Source organism: Dendrobates tinctorius, unplaced genomic scaffold (assembly GCF_039654945.1).
Source record: "Dendrobates tinctorius isolate UK_male_01 unplaced genomic scaffold, ASM3965494v1 ptg000007l, whole genome shotgun sequence".
Taxonomy (NCBI): domain Eukaryota; kingdom Metazoa; phylum Chordata; class Amphibia; order Anura; family Dendrobatidae; genus Dendrobates; species Dendrobates tinctorius.
In genome coordinates, this window is record NW_027361675.1 from 34,931,226 (window position 1) to 34,945,627 (window position 14,402).

The following is a 14,402-nucleotide window of genomic DNA, read 5'->3' on the forward strand; positions in this document are numbered from 1 at the left end:
GCAGACATACCGGTAAAGCCAGAGCATATTAAATGAGTACAAACTCAACAGTTCAACTTTTTTTTTTCCATATTTGGAAATGTTCTTAATGTTTGAACATTAGATGATATCTAAAACCATGTCCAGAATTATGCTTAAAGTGCAGTTATATAAACTATCTTAGCAGAAACATTCCCATCAAGTAAACGACAGTATGTGTATTGGGCAAGGCAACCTGGATGTTAGGGTGCATTTACAGAGCTATCTGACCAATTTTTGTCATATCAGACCAAACCTAGAGTGTAAGAGTACCGTTACACTACGCGACGCACCAGCGATCCCGACAACGATGCGGCCTGGTAAGGATCGCTGGTGCTTCGCCAAATGGTCGCTAGTAAGCTGTCAAACAGGCAGATTTACCCAACAACGCAACGATCCAGCGATCCGTATAATGACCTCGGCGGTCGTTGGGACCTTGTCAGACAGCAGCGATTCTGACAACTCCCGCCTGCGTCCATGATTTCTTGCTATCTTTTTTCCCTGAGTAAGCCACAATTGTGGCAATACGCGTGGGAACCTATCCCACACCATCTTTCTCCCTACTGCCGTCCCCTGGCTCAGACTCTAGGATCCACACTCACTCTGGTGTGTGAGCATACTTATAATAATAATAATAATAATAAACTTTATTTTTATAGCGCCGACATATTCCGCAGCACTTTACATTTCAGAGGGGATTTGTACAGACAATAGACATTACAGCATAACAATAATCACATACAGTAGTATGAAGTAGTACTTCAGCCCAGGAATGGGTTTGTTATCTTCCCTAAAATTGTGTGCTACTAGTTTCTCTTCTTAGGCTATGTTGAGGGACCTGTATTTAACAGGCTTATTACTTTCTTCTCACATGCCTTTTTGTGTTTCTCTGGGCCCATATGGTACTATTCTTATGCACTTCATAGCCATTTAAGTTTTTTTTGTCATTTTTTATAAAATCTGTGCGCTATTGGTATTTTTACCTTTGGCCATTGCTGAGAGACCTGCATTCAACAGGTTAAATTACTCTCTTCTCATACGCCTTTTTTTTCTGTGGATCTCTGGGCCCACATGGTATTTCTCATATGCACTTTATAGCCATTGAAGTATTATCTGATGCTGCTACATATGTATTATATTTATGATGTGCAATACCTTTGACAGTGGCTTTATGTACTTAGATCCTTGACATTTGCGCCATGTGAACTGGCAATTAGGGATTTTTTCCCCTATAGATACCCTTGGGACACAGCACAAGGCATTTTTTAATAAAGCATGGTTCTTTGGGAGATTAGTAGGTGTGGTAAGTCATTGCTTCTATAATAAGGCATGACTCATTGTAGGTCCTTTTTATATTTTAAATGTTTTTAATATGCATTGTGTGCTTCTTTGCTTGTAATATTGTCTAATAAAGTGTCATTATTCTTTATATATACAATTGAGGTGCTCCTTTGTATATGGGCATGATCTTTTTTCTTGCTGTTCTATGTCATGTTTTTTCCAGGCCCATAGTGAGCCCTCTTGTTTTGAAATTTATGAGCGGTGCCCTCCACTTCTCCGATACTCATCTCATGGTTTCTGAGTCACTAACGAGGTTGCTCGTCAGGTGACAGGTGACAAACACAGCGATGCGCACTGGCCAGCGGGACACGAGTGATCAAAAAATGGCCCAGGACATTCGAGCACGATCAGCGACATCGCAGCAGGGGCCTGGACGCCGCTACGTGTCACACTTAGCCAGATCACTGGCGAGGTCGCTGTTGCGTCTTAAAATCGGTGACGCTTCAGCGATCTCGCTATGAGACAGGGAATTTGGATTCCCTGGAGTATATTCCACCTTGTTTTTATTTCTTTTTAACTTTTATGCTGTTTCTCAGTTTTTTTATTTTTAGTCATACAATGCTGGTTCGTAGATTTTGGACCTGTAGATGTCATTAAAATCTGGTTTTCCATCCTCCTGTGGCATGTCTTGTGGAGACTTGGATTCTGTTGGGCAGGGACCATCAAGAGGCTTCTTGCACTTCATTTATTATTTATTTATTATTTTTTTCTTTGTTAATGAAGATTCTTTGCATTGTTTTTTACACTTTGTTTTTTTATACTCTGTTTATAGTTGTTATATTATCAGATTTTGCACAGTGTCACTTTAATTAGCATACTATGCACTTTAGATGCCTTATGGGATTTATTCTTATATCGCCGCTATTTACACTTCTTTCTGTCCATTATATATGGACATTTCTTATGTGATATAAAATTGGCTTTCACAAACATTCTATAATGTTACATGGATACCTCTATGGCCTTTTCTTTCATGTTTGCCCCTCTGGTCTCCTAAGACATGGCTGCGGTTGTGCGCACGCGCGCCTTGATCTCTGCACTGCCTCCATTTGCCTGAGACTATCATACTTGCGATGTGTATGTCTTTTGATGTCATTGGGTGAACTTTCACTGACATGTGCACATTGCTTCTGACGGTCGCGGTGGAAGGAGATAATTCCAGTTCATGAGATCCCTGACATGTGCGCCATGTGAACTGGCAATTAGGGTTTTTTTTCCCCTATAGATACCCTTGGGATACAGCACAAGGCATTCTCCTTTTAACAAATTATCTACGCGAAACACCCATCAGGGGGCCAGCGAGGAGACACAAGGACTGTGCCAGCTATGATGAGTGAGCAGGACTGATTGATAGATATACGCATATTAGGTGATTTTTATATCCCATTGACTTTTTTTAATGCTAATGGTCTTTTATATGGTTTATGATCTGTCTCACCCCTGGATACTTTTTCTGCCCTTGCTCATCTCCTCCGCTATACCAGTGTATCTCCACACCTACTCCTCACCTTGTTGCCAAGATGTATGGCTATTATTTTATGTATTTAATCTAGTTCAATAAACTTTGTGATTTTTAGTATTCTTGAGATGGTTTTATGTACTCCAATCTCTTTGGTGTTTCTCAATTCTATGAGAGTATTCCATCTATTCATATGAACATTGCATTTATTCTGGGAGTGAGGTTTGGGCTATCCTCGGCCGTGTTATTTTGGATTGCTTTTTGTGACCCTGCTTCAAAACTAGAGTGTGCTGATCATTGATATGTTGGTCTCATCTGCCAGAATAATCTGTTTAATCTAGAGCTAAGCGGATAAGGCAAAATTCAAATTCACCTGTTCTCGCAGATTCAAACACACAGTAATCTCCAGCGATCTCAGGCAGGAAGGTAATTATAAAAAATATTCCTTTATTTCTTTTTGTTAAAAGATCATGTTACAGGTAGTAGATTCCCCAGTGGATGGTAAAAAATCCAACGCTTTTCAACTCAAAGGAGTCTTAATCATGGATTACAAATTCTGACAAAATGTGACATTTTAATAGTCTCCAGACAGGAGTGAGGAGGTGGTAGGCAATGCCCTCATTAGCATGTTTAATTGATGTATCTAATTATCCACACCCAACCTTCTGGTAGAAGACAAGTTGAAAAGAGAGAAAGAAAAACGAAAAAACCCCCACAAAATTATTTGCTTTGCATGCAATACCAAAAAAAGAGAATACATTAAAGGAATATAAATAAGAGGACTATACACACCTTTTTCTAAACAGTCAAATACATGCTTGACACAGCAAAAACAATTATATTGGCGACATTATTTTACTTGTACTGCATGATTAAATCTTATCTTGTGTTCAGACCTGTTGGGATTCTTGTACATAATTTAAATATCCAATAAGATTCCCGATTGAGGGTTTTTCTCTGAAAATTTCCACCTCTTACTGATTTTTTTATTTTTTCTATGCCTATAAATCTGAAATGGGTGAGGTCTCGGTTATGGCAACTAATGAAATGCTTGGACACCGCAGAGACATTCAATGCATCAGGATTAGTAGTGTCGGATAGATGTCTTCTAATGCGTTTCTTTAAGGGAGTAATAGTGCAACCTACATACTGCACCTCACATTCCATGCACTGAATTAAATATATGACACCGGGAGTATTACAGTTTATAAAACCATGAACGGGATAAGAATTTCCAGTTTGTACCGATATAGACTTACTTTTAAGTGCATAAGAACAAGAGATGCAGCAACTGTGGCATCCTTTAAAAAATCCCCTATATGAGAGCCATATCGAATTTTGTGAGAAAGTATTACTAGTTACCATACTAGGGGATAATTTATCCGCCAAAGTAGGAGCCCACTTGGCTATATACTGAAATCTGTTATTCTGTAGGACATTGCAGAGTTTTTATCCTTGTATAATAATGGCACATATTTCTTAATAATATTTGTGATGGTGTGATACTGTGGAGAGAATTCTGTAGAGAAAACTATATTACCACATTGTCTTCCTGAAAATTGTGCATCTTTATCTATGTTAGATTCTAAAAGTACTTTTCAAAAGTCACTAGGCATTAAGGACACTGCTCTCTCCTGGTTCTCTTCCTATCTCTCTGACCGCTCCTTCAGTGTTTTGCTTGCTGGCTCCACATCATCTCCTCTTCCTCTCGCTGTCGGGGTACCTCATGGCTTAGTCCTTGGCCCCCTTCTCTTCTCTCTCTACACGGCACCAATTGGACAGACCATCATCAGATTTGGCTTTCAGTACCATCTTTATGCTGATGACACACAACTATACACGTCATCCCCCAAACTTACCCCCGCTGTACTACAGAACGCCAGTGACTGTCTGTCCACAGTCTCCAAAATCATGTCCGCTCTGTATCTGAAATTCAACCTCTCCAAAACTGAACAACTTCTGCTCCCGCCGTCTACTAACCTCCCTAAATCTGACATTTCCCTCTCCGTGGGAGGCACCATAATAACACCCCGGCAGCAGGCGCGCTGTCTGGGCATTATCTTTGACACCAATCTCTCCTTCACATCCCATATACAATCTCTTGCACGCTCTTGCCGCTTACACCTAAAGAGCATCTCCAGAATTCGCCCTTTTCCATGGAAACAACAAAAACCCTCACTGTCGCATTGATCCACTCCCGCCTGGATTACTGCAACGCTCTATTAATTGGCCTCCCCATTACTCGACTTTCCCCTCTCCAGTCCATACTTAGTGCAGCAGCCAGGGTCATCCATCTGGCTAATCGGTACTCGGACGCGTCCGCTCTTCGCCAATCATTACACTGGCTGCTCATTCATTATAGGATCCAATTCAAAGTACTTGTTCTCACCCACAAAGCTCTCCACAGTGCGGCTCCCCCCTACATCTCCTCCCTCATTTCTGTCTATCAGCCTAGCCGACCGCTGCACTCTGCAAAAGACTTTCGACTAACCTCTCCACTAATCCGCACCTCCCACTCCCGACTCTAAGACTTCTCTCGCGCTTCGCCAATCCTCTGGTATGTTCTACCCCAAGAAATTAGGACTATCCACAATTTGCACAGTTTTAGGTGCTCCCTCAAAACACATCTGTTCAGAGCAGCCTATCACGTTCACTAATCTAAGTCATTTTATGCGTAAGTGTGCGTGTGTAGCCCATTCACTATCTCTATCCCCCACCTTCTCAAGATGGCTGGACCATCACTGTAAATACATCATTGTAAATACACACCTGTACTTTGTATCTCCCCCATCTCATTTTAGATTGTAAGCTCTCACGAGCAGGGTCATCTTATTTTACTTTAATTACTGTATTGTTAACGTTGTTACTTATGACTTGTGTTTTGAAACTGTAAACTGTAAAGTTCTGCAGAATATGTTGGCGCTATATAAAGATTATTATTATTATTTTCTGTCCATTTTTTCAACAATTTTTTTGCCCTTTGTAAGCTCCAATTAGGATATCCCCTGGATTGCAACCTAGATAGAGTTTTTTTTCGCTTCTGTTTCAAACGATTCAGGTCTAGAACAATTTCTCTTAACCCTAATCAGTTCTCCTACGGGTATATTCTTAGTTACAGTTGTGGCCAAAAGTATTGGTATTATCTTCATTTAATTTGTCTTAAATTAAGAAACACAAACGAGAATGAAGCAAAAATCAAAACATTGATCATTTCACACAAAACTCCAAAAATGGGCCAGACAAAAGTATTGGCACTTGGTTGCACAACCTTTAGCCAAAATAACTGCGACCAACCGCTTCAGGTAACCATCAATGAGTTTCTTACAATGCTCTGCTGGAATTTTAGACCATTCTTCTTTGGCAAACTGCTCCAGGTCCCTGATATTAGAAGGGTGCCTTCTCCAAACTGCCATTTTTAGATCTCTCCACAGGTGTTCTATGGGATTTAGGTCTGGACTCATTGCTGGCCACCTCAGAAGTCTCCAGTGCTTTCTCTCAAACCATTTTCTAGTGATTTTTGAATTGTGCTTTGGGTCATTGTCCTGCTGGAAGACCCATGACCTCTGAGGGAGACCCAGCTTTCTCACACTGGGCCCTACATTATGCTGCAAAATTTGTTGGTAGTTTTCAGACTTCATAATGCCATGCACACGGTCAAGCAGTCCAGTGCCAGAGGCAGCAAAGCAATCCCAAAACATCAGGGAACCACCGCCATGATTGACTGTTGGGACTGTGTTTTTTTCTTTGAATGCCTCTTTTTTCTCCTGTAAACTCTGTGTTGATGCCTTTGCCCAAAAGGCTCTACTTTTGTCTCATCTGACCAGAGAACATTCTTCCAAAACGTTTTAGGCTTTTTCAGGTAAGTTTTGGCAAACTCCAGCCTGGCTTTTTTGTCTCGGGGTAAGAAGTGGGGTCTTCCTGGGTCTCCTACCATACATACAGTCCCTTTTCATTCAGACGCCGACGGATAGTACGGGTTGACACTGTTGTACCCTCGGACTGCAGGGCAGCTTGAACTTGTTTGGATGTTAGTCGAGGTTGTTTATCCGACATCCGCACAATCTTGTGTTGAAATCTCTTGTCAATTTTTCTTTTCCGTCCACATCTAGGGAGGTTAGCCACAGTGCCATGGGCTTTAAACTTCTTGATGACACTGCGCATGGTAGACACAGGAACATTCAGGTCTTTGGAGATGGACTTGTAGCCTTGAGATTGCTCATGCTTCCTCACAGTTTGGTTTCTCAAGTCCTCAGGCAGTTCTTTGGTCTTCTTTCTTTTCTCCATGCTCAATGTGGTACACACAAGGACACAGGACAGAGGTTGAGTCAACTTTAATCCATGTCAACTAGCTGCAAGTGTGATTTAGTTATTGCCAACACCTGTTAGGTGCCACAGGTAAGTTACAGGTGCTGTTAATTACACAAATTAGAGAAGCATCACATGATTTTTCGAACAGTACCAATACTTTTGTCCACCCTCTTTTTTATGTTTGGTGTGGAATTATTTCCAATTTGGCTTTAGGACAATTCTTTTTGTGTTTTTTCATTTAAGAAAAATCAAATGAAGATAACAATAACAAAGAATTTGTGTTTGCAATAATTTTCAGGAAGAAACTGAGTATTACCTGACAAAATTGCAGGGGTGTCAATACTTTTGGCCACAACTGTACATGTACTGGGTGACATGATGAGGCCTTCAAGATGGAATTTGAGTCCGTTTCTTTCCTATACGGATAAATTTCAATGGTCTCATCATTGTCCACTAAAGTCAAACCAAGATAGTTAATTTTATTTTTTTCGTGGCAGAAATTGAAAGACAAATTGAAGGGATTATCATTCAGATAATTAACAAAGTTTGTAACTTCCATGTCACTACCTTTCCAGATAAAAATCTGGTCATCTATATACCGTCCGTAAAAATAGATTTTATCTTTGAAAATATTGTTTTCATTGAAGATAAAGTTTTCCACAAAAACTGCCACTACCAAATTGGTTAGCGAGGGGAAAATCCCCCCCCATACTAACTCCCCGTTTCTGTAATATTTGCCATCAAATTTGAAATAGTTGTGCGTCAATAGATCATATATGGCTTAGAGTAAAAAATTTCTCAAATTTACAGGGTATGGAGCTTTTATGTGACATGTAGCTTTGCAATGTTTCAATAGCAATGTGATGGGGAATAGATGGATATAGTGCCACTATGTCACATGTCAACCATGAATAGTTGGAATTCCAGGAATGTTCAGTTATATCTGTGATAAGGGCTTCAGTGTCTCTAATATATCCTGATAGCTGCCTAACAAGTGGTTGCAAATGAAAATCCACCCATTCTTCCAGTCTCTTATTCAATGACCCAATCCCCAAAATTATAGGTCTGAATGGGGGAGGAAAGATGTTTTTGTGGATTTTGGGAAGCGCATGATATACTGGAATAATGGGGAAATCTACCAACAAATAATCTATAGTTTTTTTTATTGTATATTCCCTCTTTTAATCCTTCTTCTAGAAGTTTTTTAAGCTTCTCTTTAAAGAATGGTGTTGGATCATCAGGCGAGGAAATGTAGGTGTTTGAATCCTCCAGAAGTATTGTATTTTCATTCAAATATAATGCAGCATCCAAAACCATTATACCTCCCCCCCCCTTTATCAACCTTTCGGATTATTAAATCCCTGTTATTTTTTAGATGGTTTAATGCTGTAATGTGATTTTTAATAAGATTGTTTTTTCCCGTATTACAATTCTGATCCAACGCAATCAGGTCCTTATCAATTAGCTCCTGAAAAGTATCTAGTATTTTCGGACGTTACTGCAGAGGATAGAAAAATGGGTTCTGGGTTTTAAAAACGCCATCAGGGGGTTTATCATATGTTCTAGATTCTGATTCTAATTGTCTAAAATGAGGGCATTGGCTAATGAGGGCATTGCCTACCACCTCCTCACTCCTGTCTGAAGACTTTTAAAATGTCACATTTTGTCAGAATTTGTAATCCATGTTTAAGACTCCTTAGAGTTGAAACGCGTTGGATGTTCTACCATCCACTGGGGAATCCACTACCTGTAACTTGCTCTTTTAACAAAAAGAAATAAAGGAATATTTTTTATAACTACCTTCCTGAATGAGATCGCTGGAGATTACTGTGTTTGGACATGTATCCGCCAGGCCAGGGCGGCTCCGTGCGACGATGTGGTTCCTTCGATCCGGAGGACGCTAAGGGGTGAGTTGAAACATTTTTTTCATATTGCTCTTGATTTTCAGAGATGTTTTTCTCTACTAATAAAATGTCCTCTATTATAGTCTGGGGTCTTTCTAGAAATCAGAGAATAATAAACATAATAAAATAATGAAAAATAAAGAATAGAAATTGTAGACTACTTCATGACCCTATACTCCTAACACTCACGTTTCTCTAATTCTTTTCTTTTAAATATTTTATTACTTTTTCACATTGTAACATTCGTTTTATTCTATCTTCTTATTTTACAAACTTCCAAAAGTTTTTTCTTGGCTCTCCAAATTGACCTACTTCTCTCAGGTCGGGGAACTCCCTTCTCATGCCTCACTGCAGGTTCTCCAGGTTCTATCTACGGGGATTTCTGTTCACACGCTCTTCAGTGAGTTCATCTAGGGTCTTTCACAGCTCCAGCCCAGAAAAGGGTTTTTCCCTCCCAACGTTCTCATACTACACCTCTTATTCAGTTTTTTATTCCATAATTTTTGTATCTTTTTAATTTTTTTATCAAGATCCATTTTCACACCAATTTTTTATTTTTTTCTTTCAATAAAAATATTCTACACTTTCCCCAATTTTTTTCATATAAACCCCCAGAGAAAAATTTTTAACGTGCAACTTTTTTTCTTCCACCTGATTTTTTCCTACCTGAACTTCATTTGTATTTACAGGGGATGAACCATTCACATCCCATATGGGATTTTTTTTTTTGGCATTCGCATTTGAATTATCACACTATTTAAGGCTGCTTTTTGATGCTGTGTACAACCTCTGTGGCTCTCCTGAAGAAGTAAGAATTTTTTAAAACTTCTAGAGAATACACCGCATTGATACCCGCTCTCGAAGTGAGCTCCTTTATTGGATACGATACCAGCAACACAGGTTACCCACATCTTCTTATATATTCTAAAACAACTTTGGGTTTGCCTATCTGTGGAGCTGCAGCAGCAGAGACTCTTATTTGAATCCCTTTATAGTGTTGTGTCTAATACAACTGCCTCAGGTTAGCAATACCACCTTTTGCTTAACACTGTAATTTGGAACAACCCCTATTGAGCTTTTATTGCTCCCCCGGTCATTTTCTCACAAAGAAGGTCTGCTGTATACGCCCACTTGGTTAAAGGAAAAATGTGCATCTTTATTACCAAGGAACATAACTGTGGAAAGGAAGGTCATAGAAGAAATAGAGAAACTGCTTCAGAATCAGTGGAGCAACGACAATTGGAGGAGGTACTCAGTTTAAATTTAAAAATACAATGAAAGTTCTTTAACAAGATGGACTTCTATCTTTTTTGTATCCTGCTTTGTCACTATGCACTATTTGATCAGTTTCTGTGGACTCAAACAGAAATAAGAAAAAGCATGTAACAAACTTACAGCCAGCCAGCAGGTATTGATAGTATTGTACCACATCTGATGCCAATAACAAAGGATGGTTTGCATTAAATGGTTGCTGTAGCTCATTCCACTGAGGAGTCCTAAGGAAATAAAATATGCAAAATAAAACCCATTTATGTGGAACTTAATAATACTTCATTTCCATAGTACATTGTTGTTTCCATCAACCTTGCAAGAAGTGGTAGACGTGTGCGGGGCAGGGGTGATGTTTGATAAGTTACTATACATCTCTTCTCATGTCACTCTGACAACAGCTTTGGCAACATGTTCTTGATGTGCTTTCTATTTCACTTTGGTATTGTAGATATCCAACGCATATACGATAATCTAGTTAGGTTTTTATGTTGCATTACCTTTTTTTAAATGATAATGTTTATTTTAATTTTCTATATCAATAGATTGGTAGTAGAAAGATAAATAAGGACACATTTAAAAAAAAAATAATTTAACATAAAAATCTAACTAGATTACACTAATTTGACATGTACAGTACGTACTAATTTTTACTCTGGCCACTAAACCTAATATTAGGCTAATCCTTCCTGTTCTGTCATTTCTCAGTAGACAATACATTAGCATTATAGGAGGCATATTAACAAATACCACCTCTATATACAGTACAGTACATAATACACGTATTTATTTTCTGATTCTGGCCAGTTATAACTTTCATGGGTGCGAGCTGTTTTCTAAGAAATGTAGAGAGATGTCTTCTGAAGTGAATTTCTTTCTTACTTGACCTAAGTTCTATAGGGAAACTAATCTCATATTGACTAGGAAAATTTTAATGATATATAATATATTATGCTACTAATTTGGTTTACTGCTGAAGAAAGCTAGTTCAAGATGCTATGAACCCTAGTTGCAACCAAATGTAATATGTATGTGTATACTTGACTGTATAGCTATTGTATTACATAATATCCTACAAACTATACAGTGCATTGGAAAGGTATTGAACTTTCCCACATTTCTCCATACTACACCCACAAACTCAAATGTATTTTATTGTGTTGGGTTGTTATGTGATATACCAACACAAAGTAGCAAGTATATATGAAGTGTAAAGAATATGATACATGATTTTTTAATTATGTCAACAATATAAATGTAAAACTTGTGATGTTTATTTGCATTCAGCCCCTTTCTATCTGATACCCTAAATAAAATCCAGTGTAAAAAATGCCCACTGCATATATGACGGGTAACTTGTGACATTATTTCCCCTTCTTCTCCCCTCTCTTTACATGTAACTGAGAGTTTGATTTGGGGTTATAGTTAGCATGTGTTTACCCTCAGTCTACATGGTATATACTTTTTTGCTATCTTATGAAGGGAAAAGCATGCATACTATTCCCTATAGGGGATCACCTTACTATTAATAATATACTTGGGGGATTTAGATTGACAGTATACCCGTTAGCTATGGAACTTACCAGGTCACCCATGCTTTGCAACATTGGGTTTATTAGTCACTGACTGAGACTTATGCCACATTTTTGTATGTTCAATATGTCAATTTTTGCAATTTATGTCTTTTAAAACATTTTGGAATAAAATGTATATGTTTTATATTAGCTTTAGACTCAGGTTTTCTCTTTTTTTTCATATATTGATAGAGTCGCTATGCTTGCAACGCAATTTGCTTTTTGGGTGCACATTGAGGCACTATAATTAAACTATAATATTGTTTTGGAGAATATTTCTGCTAGGCATGTGGAAAATGTTGATCTGGTCAGATGAGATCAAAGTAGCACTTTAGGAGCTACAATGGGGAAAATAAGTATTTGATACACTGCCAATTAAGCAATTTTTCCAACCTACAAAAAATGGAGAGGTCTGTAATTTTTATTGTAGGTACACGTCAACTGTGAGAGACAGAATCTTAAAAAAATCCAGAAAATCCCATTGTAAGATTTTTACATAATTAATTTGCATGAATTAAGTATTTGATACTATAGAAAAACAGAATTTAATATTTGGTACAGAAACCTTTGTTTGCAATTATAGAGATCAGACATTTCCTGTAGTTCGTGACCAAGTTTGCACACACTGCAGCAGAGTTTTTTGCCCACTCCTCCATGCAGATCATCCCCAGATCTTTCAGGTTTCGGGGCTGTCGCTGGGCATCATTGAATTTCAGCTCCCTCCAAACATTTTTTATTGGATTCAGGTCTGGAGACTGGCTACGCCACTCTGGGACTTTGAAATGCTTCTTACAGAGCGACTCCTTAGATGCTCTGGCTGTGTGTTTCAGGTCATTGTCATGCTGGAAGACACAGCCATGACCCAACTTCAATGCTCTTACCGAGTGAAGGAGTTTGTTAGCCAAAATCTTGCAATACATGACCCCATCTTCCCTTCAATATGGTGCTGTCATCTTGTCCCCTTTGCAGAAAAGCACCCCTAAAGTATATTTCTCCCACCATGCTTCATGGTTGGGACGGTGTTCTTGGGGTTGCACTCATCCTTTCTCTCCCTCCAAACTCGACTAATGGATATGATACCAAAAAGTTCTATTTTGGTCTCATCTGACCACATAACCTTCTCCCATGTCGCCTCTGGATCTTTGTCGAATTTTTTGTCCCTGGTGTCCTTAAGACAGCTCTTTGGTCTTGGCCATGGTGGACGGTTAGATTGTGATTGACTGAGTGTGTGGACAGGTGTCTTTTATACAAGTAACAAGTTTAAACAGGTGCAATGACAAGGGAAATACCAAGGCATGGTATCCATCCACAGACAGCTGTTTCGGGGTGTTGCCCCTCATGAGTGTGGAGTAGGATTCTGGCTAGGTGGGAGCAATGCCTAGTAGACCAACATCACAAAACAATCACTTTCCCTTGTCATATCTGTAAACTCGTAAAGAGCTGGATATTCACTCAATGGGCCACTTAATATGGTGGTAATGGTGGTTTCCGAAAGGAGCCACTCCTTGGCTGGGTCCTTCCCTGGAGGAAGATCTGGCTAGTCCTGTGTTTGAGACTCTTAAATGAGGCTCCACGGACTTTATATGCATATTCAGTATTTTTCTATCTGACGTGTTGGACATTTTTTGCAGGGTTTTTTGCGTGATTACAGACAGTATCTTTCCTTTCCTGTCCTGTCTAGTTAGTGCGGGCCCCATCGTTTGCTCAGTCTATTTTCCTACCTGCGTTTGTGTTTTCATCTTGTCTCACCGACAATATATGTTTGTGGGCTATCTATTCCTTTGGAGTCTGCTCTGGGGCAGTTTAGATTCCCCTTTCTTGCTTTAGGTTTATTTAGCTCTCCGGCTGTGTCGAGGCGTCTAGGATCATCGTAGGTACGCTCCACAGCTACTGCTAGTTGTGTGGATAGGATCAGGGGTCTGCAATCCGCTTAGTTACTAACCTCTCTGGTTTTCTGTGGCTTAGCTTGGTCTTGCTTTCCTCCTCGGTGACCCAATCATAACAGGGGCCCATAAGTCAGGGGGCCCGTTGCTGCATTCAACTGTATCTGCATCTATGATGCTCCCTCTCCCATCATTCTTTTCTGCCTCAGACACAGCTGGTGCATGATGACGTCACTTCATCGCGCACCATGCTGTGTGGAGGGCAGTGGAGCTGCTGAGACACTTTGCAGAGCCAGGAGCAGAGGGGAAACGAGGGGGTGAGTATTGTAATTTTATATATATATATATATATATATATCAGTGAGTGAGAGAGTATGTGGTGGCCATAGTACTGTAGGACTGCATTATATTCTATGGGGGGGCTGCATTATATTCTTGGGGGGCTACATTATATTCTATGAGGGGGCTGCATTATTTTCTATTGGAGGCTGCATTATCCTATAAGAGGTGGGTTGCATTATATTCTATGGGGGCTGCATTATAATCTATGTGGTGGCTGCATTATACTCTATCGGGGACTAAGGGGTGCATTATACCATAAGGGGGCTGCATTCTACTCTACTGGACTATGGGCAGTGCACTATAC

The 14,402-nt window shown here is 39.4% G+C and overlaps 1 protein-coding gene across 7 annotated transcripts in view; it reads right to left on the reverse strand.

Annotated features, from left to right (window-relative positions):
• BCAS3 (BCAS3 microtubule associated cell migration factor) overlaps positions 1 to 14,402 on the reverse strand; it is a 1,710,065-nt gene that overhangs the window by 806,762 nt on the left and 888,901 nt on the right. For all 7 annotated transcript variants that reach the window (XM_073573260.1, XM_073573307.1, XM_073573290.1 and 4 more), the window contains one exon: positions 10,426 to 10,526. In XM_073573260.1, coding sequence (XP_073429361.1) covers positions 10,426 to 10,526 — 101 coding nt within the window. The remainder of the gene's footprint in view (positions 1 to 10,425; positions 10,527 to 14,402) is intronic.